The sequence below is a fragment of the Vanrija pseudolonga genome, chromosome 4 (assembly GCF_020906515.1).
Source record: "Vanrija pseudolonga chromosome 4, complete sequence".
Taxonomy (NCBI): Eukaryota; Fungi; Basidiomycota; class Tremellomycetes; order Trichosporonales; family Trichosporonaceae; genus Vanrija; species Vanrija pseudolonga.
The window spans coordinates 74,592-88,387 of record NC_085852.1 but is presented as its reverse complement, the minus strand read 5'-3'; the positions used below and the strand labels follow the sequence as shown (position 1 = coordinate 88,387).

Here is a 13,796-nt window from a genome sequence, read left to right as displayed (position 1 = left end):
CACCGCCATGCAGTTGTCCAAGGCGCGCATTGCCTTATCGCCACCGCCGTCGCCGCCGTCGCTTGTTGTTGTGCGCCTCGAACTCGGCGTCAGTGTATAACCCGACGAGCGGGCTCGACGGCGGCTCCAGCTCCCCGTCACTGCTCTCCAGCCCAAATGTGCCGTCCTCGGCACTCATGCCGTCGTCGGTGTCCTCCGGCCGGCCGCACGCAAACTGGCCATACAGGAACGGATCGGGCTGCGCGTCGCTGCCATAATACACCAACTCACCTTGCCGCATGTCCCGCAGATGTACAACCGCTGCGGCGGCCACACGCCCTCGATCTCTTCACGCTTGCCCAGCTCGGCGCAGAACTCCTCCCTCGTGAGGAACCTCGTCGCGTCGTCGAGCTTGAACCGCACCGCATCGGAGGGGACCTTGGCCTTCCAGTACGTGTGAAGATGATGCTTGAGCGCCGCGGTCGTGTCCTCCCCGCGCTTTGAGCCGGCCGGCTTGGCAAATTGCCCTGTCGCAGCGGCCTCGGCGCCAACGACGGTGAACTTGCTCCCATTCTTTACGGTGGGGGTGATCTTCTCGAAGAGGTTCAGGAGGAAGCCGGGACAGTGGTGATGGACGACCGGCTCCTTGTTTCCGCCCAGCTGTGGGTTGAGGACGAGCACCCAGTCACGCACCTTGGCGTGCCCACAGAACCGGAGGTCACTCCAAGGTTGCGTGTCTGCCTGATCCCATGCCACATGCAGAACGTACCGCTCTGTATTGGGTGGCACCTGTAGCGCGCGTTTCCCCGAGTCGTTACGGCCGCGGGGCATGATCTTGTCCAGGTCGAGAAAGTCGACCGTCGTCGTCGCCTGCGGGACGAAGTCCTTCGTGCTCGCCCCAAACCCGAACAGGTCGAATCGTCGCACAGTGCGGACGTTCTTGAACGCGCTCATCTTGGACGCGGGCGGGTCGTCAAACAGCACGTGGTTGACGTCGAGCACCTCCACCCGCCCGGGGAGGTAGGGCAGCTCGCACGCGTGCTTGTCACGCGGCTTGGACTCGGATGTCACGGGTAACAGGAGGGTGAACGTTGGCGTCATGTTCCTGTCGTGCGTGTAACCCATCTTGAGCTCGACGTGGGAGTGCACCGCGGCAGCGGCGGTCTTGCTGCCCGTTGCCGGAGCGGAGTGGGCGGCCGGCAGGTTTGACGGAACGTCGGCGAGAGCGCCGGCGCGTCGCTTGTCGGTGGTGGTTCTGGATCGTGTCGCGCGAGCTTTTGGCGCCGTGGCCTTGCCGTGGCGAGCAGGCGGCATAATCTCTGAGTAGCTTGCCGATATCTCCGATGTTGGTGATGCAGATGGTGGACTGTGGAACCCAAGACTTGCTCTCTTCGCGTCCGCGTCGCCGCAGGATCGGGGATTGCCGGTCGTGGACGGAAGAAAAATCAATCACGCGGGTGGAGGTCAAGACGCGTCGCGAGTATGCGCGTCATGGTCGCGATCCCGCTACCGTTGATGCATGCATATGGCACCACGACAAGCCATTATAAGTGTACATGGAGGCGACGCTCGCATCGACCTCGGGAGCGCAGCACGCAACTCGGCGGTCCTATGGCGCCTCGTCGTCACTCACGAGGTCGACAGTCGCCTCGCTCCGCGCGTCGTCGCTCTCCTCGCCCCGCCCACACGAGCATCTGCTATACCGCTCCACTGGCACCTTCTACGACCGTCAGTTCGGCGCCATGGGTCCCACGCACCTTGCCGCATGTCCCACACAGCCGTGTCCGCTTGGGCGGCCACCGGCCCTCAATGTCCGCCCGGTCGCCGAGCTCGGCCGCGAACTCGTCCATCGTGAGGAAACGCGTCCCGTCGTCGAGCTTGAACCGCGTCTTCTCGGGGCACTTCGCCTTCCAGTACGCGTAGAAGTGCTCCCTGACTGCCGCTGTCGTGTCCACCCCGCGCTTCGAGCCGGCCGGTTTACCGAACTGCCCCGCCGCAGCAGTTTCGGCGCCGACGACCGTGAGCTTGCAGCCCTTCTTCAGTGCCGTCGTGATCTTCTCGATGAGGTTGCTCAGAAACTCGGGGCACTTGTCGCGCACTGCTGGCGCCTTGTCGCGAACCTGGGGGTGGAGGACGAGCACCCAGTCCCTCACTTTCGCGTTGGCGCAGAACCGCAGCCCGCGCGACCAGGCCATGCTGGACTGGTCCCACGCGACGTGGAGGACGTGCCGCGTCGTGTTGGGCGGCAGGTGGATCGGCTCAGTGGCCGCTCCCGTGTCTTTCCGCTTCCAGCTGGACACATCGTTAAGGTGCACAAAGTCGACCGTCGTCGTCGCCTGCGTGAACCAGTCTTGCGGCCCGCCGCCGAGCTGGAAGAGGTTGAACCGCCGTACCGTGTCGAGACGCTTGAACGCGTTGATGCGGACCGCGGGCAGCGACTCCCACTCGACGTCGCGAATGTCGAGAACTTCGATGTCGCGAGGGGTATATGGGAGGCGGTACGCGCTCTTATCCTGGGGAACGAAGCCCGCAGTGACGGGCGTGATGAGGTAGTAGATGTGCGTTTGGTTCTTGCCCTTGTATCCCATCTTGAGCTCGGCGTGCGTGTTGATGCCTTCGGAGGCAACCGCTGCGCTCCGGGCATTCGACTCCAGCTCCCCGAGCGCGCGCCGCTTGTTAGGCCCAAGCGTCGCCGGTTTGAGCTTTCCGGGCGGCGGCTTGCGCTCCGCTGCCAGAGATGCAGACGTCTTGCGGTATGTCGTGTAGCGTACCGCCGGCATGGTGATGCTTGTCTCTGTTGATTGATGCAATGTGCGGTGCGGTGGAGATGATGAGTCGGGGCCGTCGGATCGCGTCGGCTGTTGATTGTTTACCCGCCGACCGAAAATCAATCACGTGGGTGGAGGCCCGAGTCGCGACGCGTCGACGCGTCGGACGCGTCTTGAGGGTGGAATGTCGTCGTCCCACATGCGCGACTACGGCTACGATGCATGCGTGCAGTGGCGAGATCGACTCTCTGACATGCCCACATCAGCCTGCGACAGCGGATCTGGTCGCCGCGGCGCATGTTAGCCGAAATCCACCGACCCGCCCTCCACCGGCCCTCCCCGCTCATCAACCCGTCAGACACGCCGCAGACACCGGTCTGATCGTATAACGGTTAGTACACAAGATTCTGATTCTTGTAATCTGGGTTCGATTCCCAGTCGGACCTGTACTGTGGAAGAGGAGGAGGGAGCAGGGGAGTTGCTCTTTTGCGTGGTTGGGCGGAGAGGGTGCGAGGGTGCGAGGGGGGCGAAGTGGCGTCGGTGCGGGCCAGGCCCTTCGTGGCACCACATCGCTGCAACAGTAGTCTGGCTGGATCGATTGGAGCACTGCCATTGCTAGATTGATGCTTGATGTACGAGGGGTAATGCCAGCCCGTGCATGCCATCATGACACGAAGGGGCCGAAGGGGATGATGCGACCACGTGCCTTGCGGTGTGAGTGCCGAGTCAGTTCAAGCTGCGGTGGGATGCGTTCTTGAAGTAGTTGGTGCCGCGCTGAGACACCATGTGGGCAGAGCGACGAATGGTGTGGATCGACTTGAAGTCGGCGGGGCTGGGCGACATGGTTTCGCCGCGATAAGGGTAGTATTGAATGTCGGCGACTTGGACGAACTTGGGGGCAAGGGGGAGACGACGGACCACGGTGCCGACCGTGAGGAGCGAGCCAGGTGGGGTCTTGAAGGAGATGTTGTGTGTCACGTTGGGATACTTGTAGGTGATGACGACGTGCTTGAGGAGGATACCGTCGACGCGGCGGCGGAAGGTGCTGGAGGTGGTGCGGAAGGCGACAAGGGCGCTCATGTCGGCGTACCCCATTATCACGTCGATGAGGTAGGGGAACGCTGTGTGGTCGATCGTGACGGCGGCCATGGTGGTGTCGAGGGAAGACGATGAAGGTGGGTGAGCGGTGGGGACTTGGGCGGCGTGAGCGGGGTGCTGAAGGAGCGCGGTTGTATGCACAGCGACGTACCAGTCTTGGGTCGTGTCGGTAGGAGCCGGAGAGAGGAGCTCTGTCGAGTTGCGTGGTGGAGTGGGTGATGAAGAGAATGAGGAACAGGATGACGTTGGGTGGAAGAGTATTTATACGTGGTTGATTTGTTTTTGGGTGGGTGGGTGTCGATCCAGTCAACTCGTCACTGTCGCCGTTTCAAACATTGTCACTCAACAATGACAATCCTCTTCAACACTCTTCTCATTCTTTCAACTCGACTCTCTTGCTCCATCTCTTAGCCCCCTCGTCCCCTACTGCATCGAGCCTTTACCACAGGCCGCGGTGACCAGCCGGTGGTCGCGCTCGTCGTCGCTGGTCCTCCCCGCCTATCCACCATCTCCTCCCCTCGCCACCCAGTCAACTCATCCACCACAATGTCCACCCACGCTGTTATCGACCACACTGCCTTCCCCTACATCCTCGACCTCATCTTCAGTCAGGCCGACTACGCCTCACTCCTTAAATGGCGCCTCACATCTCGCGGGTTCCGCGCTCGAGCCGATCGCCTTCTCTTCAGCCACGTCATCCTCACCCGTGACTTGTACCGCGGTGTATCTCTTGGGCCAGGCTCAACGTCCACGTCCCCGCCTATTCTCAGAGACAAACTCCTCCCGTTCACCCCGGCTGCCGTCCAGATATTCGACTTGGACCACAGGCACTACCACGGCGATTACAAGCTGGCGGACTTCAACCTCGGCCAGCTTACTTCTGCCCACACCCTTCGTCGCACCGGCAGGTTCGTGGCTCAACTCGGTACCCATCAGATTCCCAATGTCACCACCACCGTGGACTTCTTCGACCCTTACGATGTTCCCAACCGATACCGCCGACGCCCTCATCTGAAGACCAACATCTGGCTCCCTCATCGTATCAAACGGTATTGTCTGCACGTCGATTGGAGTGAGGAATCGAGTAGCACACTCACCGCCGAAGTGGGGTTCAAGGGTAGCAAAAACGTCCGCGAATGGGTTCTCGTACTTCACTCCTTGGTCTCCGATGATGAGATCGAACTCGGCCCGTCGAATCACCACGACCCTTACCCCCCGTTCATCGGCAACATCCTCACTTACATGATGAAGGTCCTCGACCGCAAGGGTTCAATCACGATTGTCGGCGCAGAGCACGTCACCCCTGTGCAATTCGGAGGGGTCGAGGACGACATGAGCCGTTCATCGACCGACCTACTCCGTGCCACGATGATCAAACTCATCCACAAATCGTTCCCTCCAGGCCCCAAGCGCGTTCACGCCGAGACGAACACCACCTTCCTCACTTTTACCGACTGGTTCGACTCCCTCGGGGACAAGCTCGACGTTGAGGCCTACTTCTTCGATTACGGATATCATGAGTTGTGCGCAGTCTGCGGCGCGACTGTGAGTTTGAGTTGCGACTGCTTTGTGCTCATGTCCCCAGGTCCAGTCGGACCCCTCTCGTCGTTGCCGCCACTGCAGATACTGTTGCAATTGTCCCCCGGACTCTCCTCTGTGGTTCCTGAGCGATTGAACAGGGAGAGGATATCGGCCCGCTCAAGTATGTTCGATGGTAACAGACGTCACACCAAGCCACTAAGAACAATGGTGAGCTGCCGACAAAGCCGAGACTACCTTGCAACTCACACGTCATAAGCATGTTGGTTGTTTGTAAACATGACGACGGGCTCTACCTTTAAGGTTTGAAACGAGCCGAGTCACGAGATCCAGTCTCCGCCCGAGGCATGACAGCCCGAACTAAGCCTAAATGTGAATGTGACAGAACACCAAGCACCTCGGGAAGCGGTATCTGAGTTCTCACCCATGCTCTTGCTCCACCGGGATGCTAGCACATGACCCATCGGCGTTCCTAGGGCGAGGGGTAATATATGTAGCCTTTGTGAGTGAGCCCGGCGCGGGGTCGGAGGTCGCATCCGGCAAGGTTCGACTGGCGACATTCCGCGGTGACATACATGCCTCCCCGACGCGACGGCGCGACTTGGCGTGGGAGTTGACTGCTTCGGGATGGTGCGAGCGGTGTGGGCCGTGCGTGTGCTGCGCCCCTCCATCTGAATGGTATATAAGGCGGCGCTGCGCCAGACTAACTCTCCACACTTACACCCACCACCTGACACACACACTCATGCTTGTCGCAACATACCTCGTCTCGGCTCTCGTCTGGCTCTCCGTCGCGACGACAGCTAGCCCACTCAAGCCACGCGGTGATGGCGGTGACGGTGGTAACGGCGGCGATGGCGGCGATGGTTCCGGCTCCGGCTCGGGCGGTAACGGCGGCGACGGGGGCAACGGCGGCAACGGCTCGGGCGGCGGCAATGGCGGCAACGGCGGGAACGGGGGCAACGGCGGCAACGGTGGGGGCAGCGGCCCGAGCTGCAACTGCGCCGGCACGACCGACGGGGGCGTGAACGCGACGCGCTTCGTCTGCCATGATCGTCGTCTCGGGCCGATCGTGCTCCCGAAGAAACTCCCCCTCTCGGGCTTCATGACGACGTATGACCGGTGAGTAGAGGTGGGGTCTGGCAGCCGCTGACGGACGCTTCGGCGACGCGACCTCGCCAGGCGACTTCCTCTCCAAGTGGACCGACGCGCTCGGCAACTTTGTCTACCCGCCCTTCAACGGCTTCCAGCTCGACACGAGTGGCAAGCCGATCAACGGGAGCATGGTGCTGGAGGTGGGCGGTGGCGTGTGTGCCGTAGATGGTCGCTGACACTCTTCGCAGCCAGGCACGCTCGTCGACCGCTTTGGCTCAGAGTTTGGTAAGTGTGTCCACCTCGAGACCATCCCACTCACACGTAGGCTCGTTCGTCTCGGCCGCCGCCGCACCGTACAACCAGCGCGCGCTCCCGCCGTCCAACCTCGACACGAACCCCGCCGCGCCCGACTTTCCCTTCAACTACCACGTCTACCAGGTCGTCAAGCCGCTGACGGTGAACGGCGGCCCGATCGCGCCGTGGTTCGGCCAGCCGGGTTTGGGTGCCCAGTTCTACACTGGCGACGTGGGGAACATTATGAGCCTGATCAGCCAGGGATACCTTGAGCGCAGGGACCCCGAGGTGCTCATCTCCAAGGAGCAGGGGTGCGTGGGGTGAGCACCAGGCTGGCAGACCGAGGACATTTTGAAGACCGGACAAATGGAACATGTATGGCAATTGATCGTGGGAGCAAGCGCGAGGCGTTCTGATCCTCACCTTGATCACCCCAGGTCTCGATCGCGAGGTCAGAGTATGCTCACGGAATCATTTCATGACGATATCTAACACTGGGAAGCTCTCATTTGCGACAGACTGAATCGGGCTGTAGTGTCTACATGACCCCCTCAAATGCGGAACGGCGGCCAAATGTTGGGGAGAGCGTGCCAAGGGTCCCTGCGACAGAAGCGACACTTGTCGTTCAGGTTTATGGGTGCGAGCATCTGCGTCACGTTAGTGGGATCCACCATATTGACTTGCCTCTCTCTCGCAGGCACTGCACAGGACGTGGCGCCGAGGCCTAAGCCAACGTCCCTCAATGTCTTTCTTGTCACCCAGCGTGAGGAGCCAGTCGTCATATGTGAGGAACTGGATCCGCTGGTCCAGGGTGGGCGGCCGAAACTCGTCTGGAAGGTCTTCCCATACCCGTTCAACTGCAGCCTTGAAGCGGTCGGCGGATACAGCAGGATTCTTGGCCCCCGGTGCGCCGAAGTGCCTTGGGTTGATCCGCTCGGCGCCAACAAAGGTCACTGTGCTACTTCGATTGCTCTTGAAGACCCTCGCCATCTGTCGAATTACCCTCTCAAGGTCCGGAGGAACCCCTGGTGTGCTCCCTTTGCAAGGTGCGTGGTGGAGGACGAGTACCCAGTCCCTGATGCGCCGTGTGCTCTTGAACTCGATCGTGGTGTTGAACTTGTTCGCCCACTTGAGATGAAGGACGTATCGCCTGACGTGGTGCGGGAGGTAGACGATCGCCTTGTTCTTCTCCTCCCAGAGGTCCTGGTCCGGAAAGTCCACGACGGTAGTGACGGTCTGGACGAAGTTCGACCCCCTCTCTGTGACCCTGCCACCCGAGCGGCGGAGGGTGTGGAGGTTCGTGAACCGTTCAAAGTTCACGACCTTCGCAGAGATGTCCCTCAACTCCTGAGCGACAGAAAGTGTGACGGACTGATGAACTCGGGGAATGTCGAGAATTGTGACTCCAGCAGGGGCGAAGGGAAGTGACCGGTTGAGTGAGAGAGGTGGGACACGAGCTGAAGCCTCTGGGATCATGCCGAGGGTCATGGCGTAGCCCTTGCCCACTGGCTCAATATGTGGTATGACGACGTGCTTGAACACGAGGCGGTTGATGCGATCGCGATACATACGCGAAGTGCCGCGCCAAGCCAAGAGAGAGTCCATGTCGGCATAGCCGATGATGTAGTCGATGAGGAGGGGGAAGGCTGTGTGGTCGAGGACCATGGCGGCGGGGATCGCTGTTCAAGGTGAGGTCAAGGCTGCCGGTGTCAGCTCAACTTCCACGCTCAGTTGTAGCTCACTTGCTGCGCTAGACTCAAGAATATGGAGAGTGTAAGGAGCGGAGTGATGGGATGTGAGGATTGTGAATGTCAAGATGAGTCGAGTGGAGAATTTCAAGATTGAGAATGGGTGGATGAGTGGTTTCGAGCCCGTCCTGCTCACCTTTCTCTCTTCCTCACCACCCACCAATCTGAATATACCCAAGGTCTCGAGTACCACTAGGGACTACCTGCCACCGCAGCATGCTGACCTCGCACACGCTTATCGAGGCTCAGCAGGGCAGGATTGGGTTCAAGCACCATCTTATGCACAGGGATGCAACTTCATGTTTGGTGCTAAATAGACATGCAACGGTATGGCCGTGAGGCTGGGGGATGGAAGGTGTGGAAGTGCTGAAGGGTGGAAACATGTCTACTTCTTGGTGATCATCCACCAGCCTATGAACATTGGCGACTGGGGGATATGAAAGGGAAAGCTCGCGATAACAAGTGACGTGACAATAATCCGTTCGGTCGGTCCATTCCCAGGGGCGTCTGAGACCAACTCGAATGCAGCCCGCTGCTAGTTTGGAGGAGGGGGTGCGCGGGCCTTGTCCTTGCGGCGCTTCTCGGCTGGAAGACTGGCGTTTGTGGAACACGGTCCGCACCTGGTCTGGTAGTTGGAAATGACCTATTCAATGGTGTCAGCACATTGTATATGGAGCTGGGGGTAGCATAGCACCAACTCACCCTCGTGCAGTCGCGGCACTGGAACTTGCGCTCGCCGACTGGCCAGACTCCCTCAATCTCCTTCTTGGAGCCTAGGGTGGACCACCATTCGTCGTAGGTGAGGAAGGTGAGAATGTTCTCAATCTTCTGGGACGAAATGCTCCTGGCCGAGTTGAGGATCGCCGCACGCACAACTTCTATTCCATCCGGGTTAGGCGCCGAACGTATGGGAACACCAAAAGCAGCCGGGGTGACGGTATTGGCGCCGACAATGGTGACCTTGCTGCACTTCTTCTGCACGATTCGAATCATCATCCCGAAAATGCTCTTGAAAGTATCGCAGGACTGAAAATCGGGACTGCGGTGGGGGATGTTGTCGCCAGCCAGTGGGTGGAGGACGAACACAAACTCCTCGATCATGCGTGTGCTCTTGAACTCCACAGGCCTCCACAGCCAAGGGCTGGAGCTCTCGTCCCACTTCAGATGGAGAGTGTAGCGGCGAGTATGGAACGGGAGGTGAATGACCGAAGCACGGCGCCGGTAGCGGAGGTGGATCTCGGTTGCGAGATCAAGGATATCGATAGTCGTGGTGGCCTTGCGGAAGTAGTTGCTGCCGTCCTCGGTCACGAACCTGCCCTTGCGACGGATGGTATGAACGCCGCGGTGACTCGGGGGCCGTTGGGGAATCGGCCAGGCAGTCCCACGCAAGGGGACGTACTCGATGTCGGCCACGCGCACAGCTTTCTGGACGCGCGGAAGAGTCTGACCCCTCTTTAGTGGAGTGAGGTGGCTGGTGGTCGGAGGGAGACAGACCAGGAACTGATCGTAATTCGGAGGACCGTTTTGATGCAGGCCGGTGATTGCGACGTGTTGGAAAACCAGACGGTCAATACGGTCACGATAAGCGCACGAAAGACCGCGGAATTTGAGAAGCGCAGGTATGTCGGCAAAGTCAACGATCATGTCGATGATGTACGGGAATGCCGTATGGTCGATAGTGGCGACTGGGTCCATGTTGCCGGGTTGTCTTCCTCGGCGTTCTCCTGGGGCGGCGAGTCGAGCGACGGCGAGCACTTGACCCATTCTCGGGTGGTCAGTATTTCGTAGGCCTATATGAGCTCATGCAGCACTCACTATGGGAACAGAAAAGTCGCAGGAGCGCCGGTGACCGTCGTTGTTGTTGTCGTGGATGGAAAAGAATGAATGCAAGTTGGACGAGCGAAAACAACACCGTCACCCATTTAGAAGGATCAACAAGGTCTGTGCGGGGCCCCGGTCCAAACCTCCACCTGACTGGACCACCTCCACTCTGGCGACGTTGGATCCATCCATGCAGAAGCAGCCGGCTTGGTTTGGACCAAAGAGGGATTTACAAGTCGGGCAGGACCGTCAATGAGCTGCCGGGATACCAAAGGGCAAGTAAGGGTCATGAAATGTGGAGCGCAGCTGGGACATATACCTCGACGACCTGGGTTGTCGTCTCCACTCTCCCGATCGCACGTCGAGCACGGACTCTGGCCGACTGGCACATGGGGGCAGGCTACTGGATGCATATGAACATGTACATACGGGTGAAACGGACCATGGCTTCACAATGTTCGGATCCTATCATGGCTCACTCTTGGCGGGAAGGAGGGTTTGCGGCTGGCGAAGGACTGCGTCCGCGTCGAGGAATATCGCATATGCACATTCAGTGCACCTGAACGCGTACGAGGCCATGGGGATCACCTGGCCCAGTCAGAATCGCTGGAGGATCAACACGAGACCACTTACCTTGGGACAGTCACGGCACTTGTACTTGCGTGTACCGGTCGGCCACACGCCCTGCACGTCGTTGTTGGCGCCAAGCGTAGCGAGCCACTCGTTATGCGTGAGGAATGTGAGCTTGAGAGGTCGAGAGTTGGCACCGCCGGTCTTGGTCTTGTTGATCGCATCGCGCACAGCTTCGGTCCCCATGTCGCTCCCCCTCTGTGACAGGCGGGGTCCCCCGAATTGGGCTGGGTTGACAGTCTCGGCACCAACGATCGTGACACTGCTGTCCTTCTTGCGGGACACGATGGCCATTTGGCGGAAGATGACCTGGAAGGCGGACGACGCACGGATATCGTGGCCTGCTCGGGACGAGTGTGTGGTCTCGATGGGGTGAAGCACGAGGCACCAGTGCTTGATGCCGCGGGTGTTTTTGAATTCGACTGGCTTCCAGCTCCATGGGCTGCTGTCCTCTGACCATTTAAGGTGGAGGACGTACTCTGTCCCGCGTTTGGGAAGACTGATGAGGGACTTGGGGCCCTTCGGATGGTGAGTCCACTCGGCGTCGAGGTCGAAGAAGTCGATCGTCTTCACGTTATGGAAGTAATTGCTCCGTTTGTGGGAGACGGCCTCGCCCCATCGCCGCATCGTGTGAACCGAGTGGAGGCCGAGGGGCCCGGGCGATCCGCCCAACTTCCACATGTCCTTATGCGCCGGCCAGTATTCGATGTCGGCGATCTCCACGGCCGCCGGGACATGGGGGAGAATGACGCCCTTCTGCTGTGGGATAAGGTGACTGGAGACAGGAGGCAGGTATGACATGGCCCTTTGGTATGCCGCTGGGAGCTGCGGGTCATCGAATCGCAAGATGGGGCCGATGATGGCGACGTGCTTGAAGAGGATGCGGTTCATGCGGTTGCGGTACTCGTGCGACAGGAAACGGAGGCGTATGAGAGTGGGTATGTCGGCAAACTCGATTATGAGGTCGATGAGGTGCGGGAACCCCATGTGGTCAATGACTGTAGGGTGATTCATCGCGCCGTCGTGTTGTCCTCGGGTGATGGGTGACGGGTGAGGGGGACGCCAGCTGCTCGCTCGTTCTCAGTATAGCCTAGACGGAGTGGTGATGGAGAGCAGCTCATGTGTAAGTAACCGACGCCAGGAGAGTGTGAGGGTTGCGTTTGTGTCGTGATGTTGTCGATGCGATCAAGAGAGAGAGCGAGTTGGCAAAGACGACAAAAAGGTCGAGTTGAATCATTTGTGCGATCAAACAATGAGATGGCGGGGCCCCAGACCCCACCTCCACCAGACAACACCACCTGGACCTTGGCGGCCTCGATCAGTATCAACCAGTTGTCTCTACGGCATCGCCACCCTACTGCCATGAGGAATGCCGTCAGAGTGCTATGGTAAGGGTCTGAGAACAGCTTTGAAAGGTGCAGCGGGCCTCAGGGGCAGTGGCGGTCAGCCTGTATGGCGCCTACCGCTCTACCGCGCCAGGTTGCACCCAACTGGAGGATGCTACCAGCCAATCAATTTGTCCTGGAACGGCCATCTGATGCATGAATAGGAGAACGGAATGTGAGTATGTACAACTCTTCAAAGGTCATTATAGATCTTTACGCGCACGCTTGGCGCGGCCGAGAGCCCTGGCTCGGACTTGAGACGCCTTGTAGCAGGGGTCACACCTGGACTGGTTCTTGACCTTGACGGGCCTTTGCTCAAAGATCTGGGGTGTGTCAGGACGGGCGGCGCAAGACTTGCCCAACTCACCTCGGGACAGTCTGCACACGTGTACCTGCGCTTGCCCTGCGGCCAAACGCCCTCGACTTGCTTCTTCTTTCCAAGGGTGGACAGCCACTTGTCGTACGTGAGGAAGTTGACCTCTGTCTTCATGCTGGGACCGGTACTGTTGGCATTCTTGATGGCGGAAAGAACCAAGTCCTTCGTTTGCGGACCTCGCTCTGCCTCCCTGTCGCCTCCAAACTGGGCAGGGCGGAGCCTCTCAGCGCCAACGATTGTAAGACTCGTCCCCTTCCTCCGACAGTAGTTGTTCATTTGACTGAAGATTCCCTGGAACGCCGAGGACGAGGCAATCTCGGGAGCCCACTGATCACCACCCATTGCGTCAGGATGAAACACCAGGACCCAATCCTTGATATCACGTGTGCCCGTGAACTGTACAGGCTTCCAGTCCGAAGGGTCGGTCCCCTCGGACCACTTGACGTGTAAAATGTACGACGTTCCCTGTCGCGGCAGGTTGATGGTAGACAGGTAGCCCCTACGACCGTTGTCATCCCTCTCAAACTCAAAAAAGTCGACAGTCTTGATACCCGGGGCGTCGGTGAAGCCGGCCTTGTGGTACACGATATCGCCCATGCGGCGCATGGTGTGAACAGCGTTGAGGCCCAGCTTTTGAAGCGAGTAGTAATAATGCTCCTTATACTCGATGTCTATGATCTCCGCAGCCCCAGGGACGGGGGGGAGGATACTGTCAAACTTGAGTGGAGTCATATTGCTCGAAATCGTTGGGACGAGTCCCACTACTTCACCCATGTAGGCTCCAGTGTCTGGGTGATACTGGCGGAGAGGGCCCGTGACTGCCACATGCTGGAATAGGAGGCGGTCGAAGCGGGCGTGGTACTCCTTAGAAAGGGAGCGCAGCTTGAGGAGAGTGGGTAGCTCTGCGTCTTTGACGAACGCATCCATGAGGTGGGGGAACGCCGTGGGGTCGATGAAGACGGGTGGGTTGGTGGTGGAAGCCATTTTCGGAGACGAGATGGATGGGGGGATGGGAGGAACAGAAACTCGAGTCTCGCTCTTCAAATGTGAACATTATGTAGGT

At 59.4% G+C, this 13,796-nt stretch overlaps 7 protein-coding genes and 1 non-coding gene across 8 annotated transcripts; 3 read left to right on the top strand and 5 right to left on the bottom strand.

Moving 5' to 3' along the window:
• Positions 1-34: 34 nt before the first annotated feature.
• On the bottom strand, positions 35-1,080 carry LOC62_04G005244 (uncharacterized protein; the record flags this gene model as incomplete). Its single annotated transcript, XM_062771771.1, has 3 exons — positions 35-238; positions 271-639; positions 673-1,080. The coding sequence occupies 3 exons, from the start codon at positions 1,078-1,080 to the stop codon at positions 35-37; spliced, it is 981 nt and encodes a 326-aa protein (XP_062627755.1).
• Positions 1,081-1,571: 491 nt separating this feature from the next.
• On the bottom strand, positions 1,572-2,759 carry LOC62_04G005243 (uncharacterized protein; the record flags this gene model as incomplete). Its single annotated transcript, XM_062771770.1, has 3 exons — positions 1,572-1,699; positions 1,737-2,099; positions 2,133-2,759. The coding sequence occupies 3 exons, from the start codon at positions 2,757-2,759 to the stop codon at positions 1,589-1,591; spliced, it is 1,101 nt and encodes a 366-aa protein (XP_062627754.1). The 3' UTR covers positions 1,572-1,588.
• A 362-nt stretch (positions 2,760-3,121) lies between these two features.
• LOC62_04G005242 lies at positions 3,122-3,193 on the top strand. The gene has a single exon. It is a non-coding gene; the product is annotated as a tRNA-Gln (tRNA).
• A 280-nt stretch (positions 3,194-3,473) lies between these two features.
• On the bottom strand, positions 3,474-3,896 carry LOC62_04G005241 (uncharacterized protein; the record flags this gene model as incomplete). The annotated part of the gene is made up of 1 exon (XM_062771769.1): positions 3,474-3,896. One exon carries the CDS (start codon positions 3,894-3,896, stop codon positions 3,474-3,476), a length of 423 nt encoding a protein of 140 aa, XP_062627753.1.
• A 495-nt stretch (positions 3,897-4,391) lies between these two features.
• On the top strand, positions 4,392-5,769 carry LOC62_04G005240 (uncharacterized protein; the record flags this gene model as incomplete). The annotated part of the gene is made up of 4 exons (XM_062771768.1): positions 4,392-4,917; positions 4,951-5,390; positions 5,431-5,594; positions 5,644-5,769. 3 exons carry the CDS (start codon positions 4,392-4,394, stop codon positions 5,518-5,520), a joined length of 1,056 nt encoding a protein of 351 aa, XP_062627752.1. The 3' UTR covers positions 5,521-5,594; positions 5,644-5,769.
• A 360-nt stretch (positions 5,770-6,129) lies between these two features.
• LOC62_04G005239 (uncharacterized protein) lies at positions 6,130-7,097 on the top strand (the record flags this gene model as incomplete). The annotated part of the gene is given in 4 exon segments (XM_062771767.1): positions 6,130-6,506; positions 6,517-6,679; positions 6,728-6,764; positions 6,805-7,097. The coding sequence occupies 4 exon segments, from the start codon at positions 6,130-6,132 to the stop codon at positions 7,095-7,097; spliced, it is 870 nt and encodes a 289-aa protein (XP_062627751.1).
• Positions 7,098-7,430: 333 nt separating this feature from the next.
• Positions 7,431-8,438, bottom strand: LOC62_04G005238 (uncharacterized protein; the record flags this gene model as incomplete). The annotated part of the gene is made up of 1 exon (XM_062771766.1): positions 7,431-8,438. One exon carries the CDS (start codon positions 8,436-8,438, stop codon positions 7,431-7,433), a length of 1,008 nt encoding a protein of 335 aa, XP_062627750.1.
• A 618-nt stretch (positions 8,439-9,056) lies between these two features.
• LOC62_04G005237 (uncharacterized protein) lies at positions 9,057-13,717 on the bottom strand (the record flags this gene model as incomplete). Its single annotated transcript, XM_062771765.1, has 9 exons — positions 9,057-9,114; positions 9,142-9,164; positions 9,224-10,206; positions 10,822-10,930; positions 10,976-11,970; positions 12,252-12,355; positions 12,640-12,680; positions 12,725-13,450; positions 13,496-13,717. The coding sequence occupies 9 exons, from the start codon at positions 13,715-13,717 to the stop codon at positions 9,057-9,059; spliced, it is 3,261 nt and encodes a 1,086-aa protein (XP_062627749.1).
• Positions 13,718-13,796: the final 79 nt, after the last annotated feature.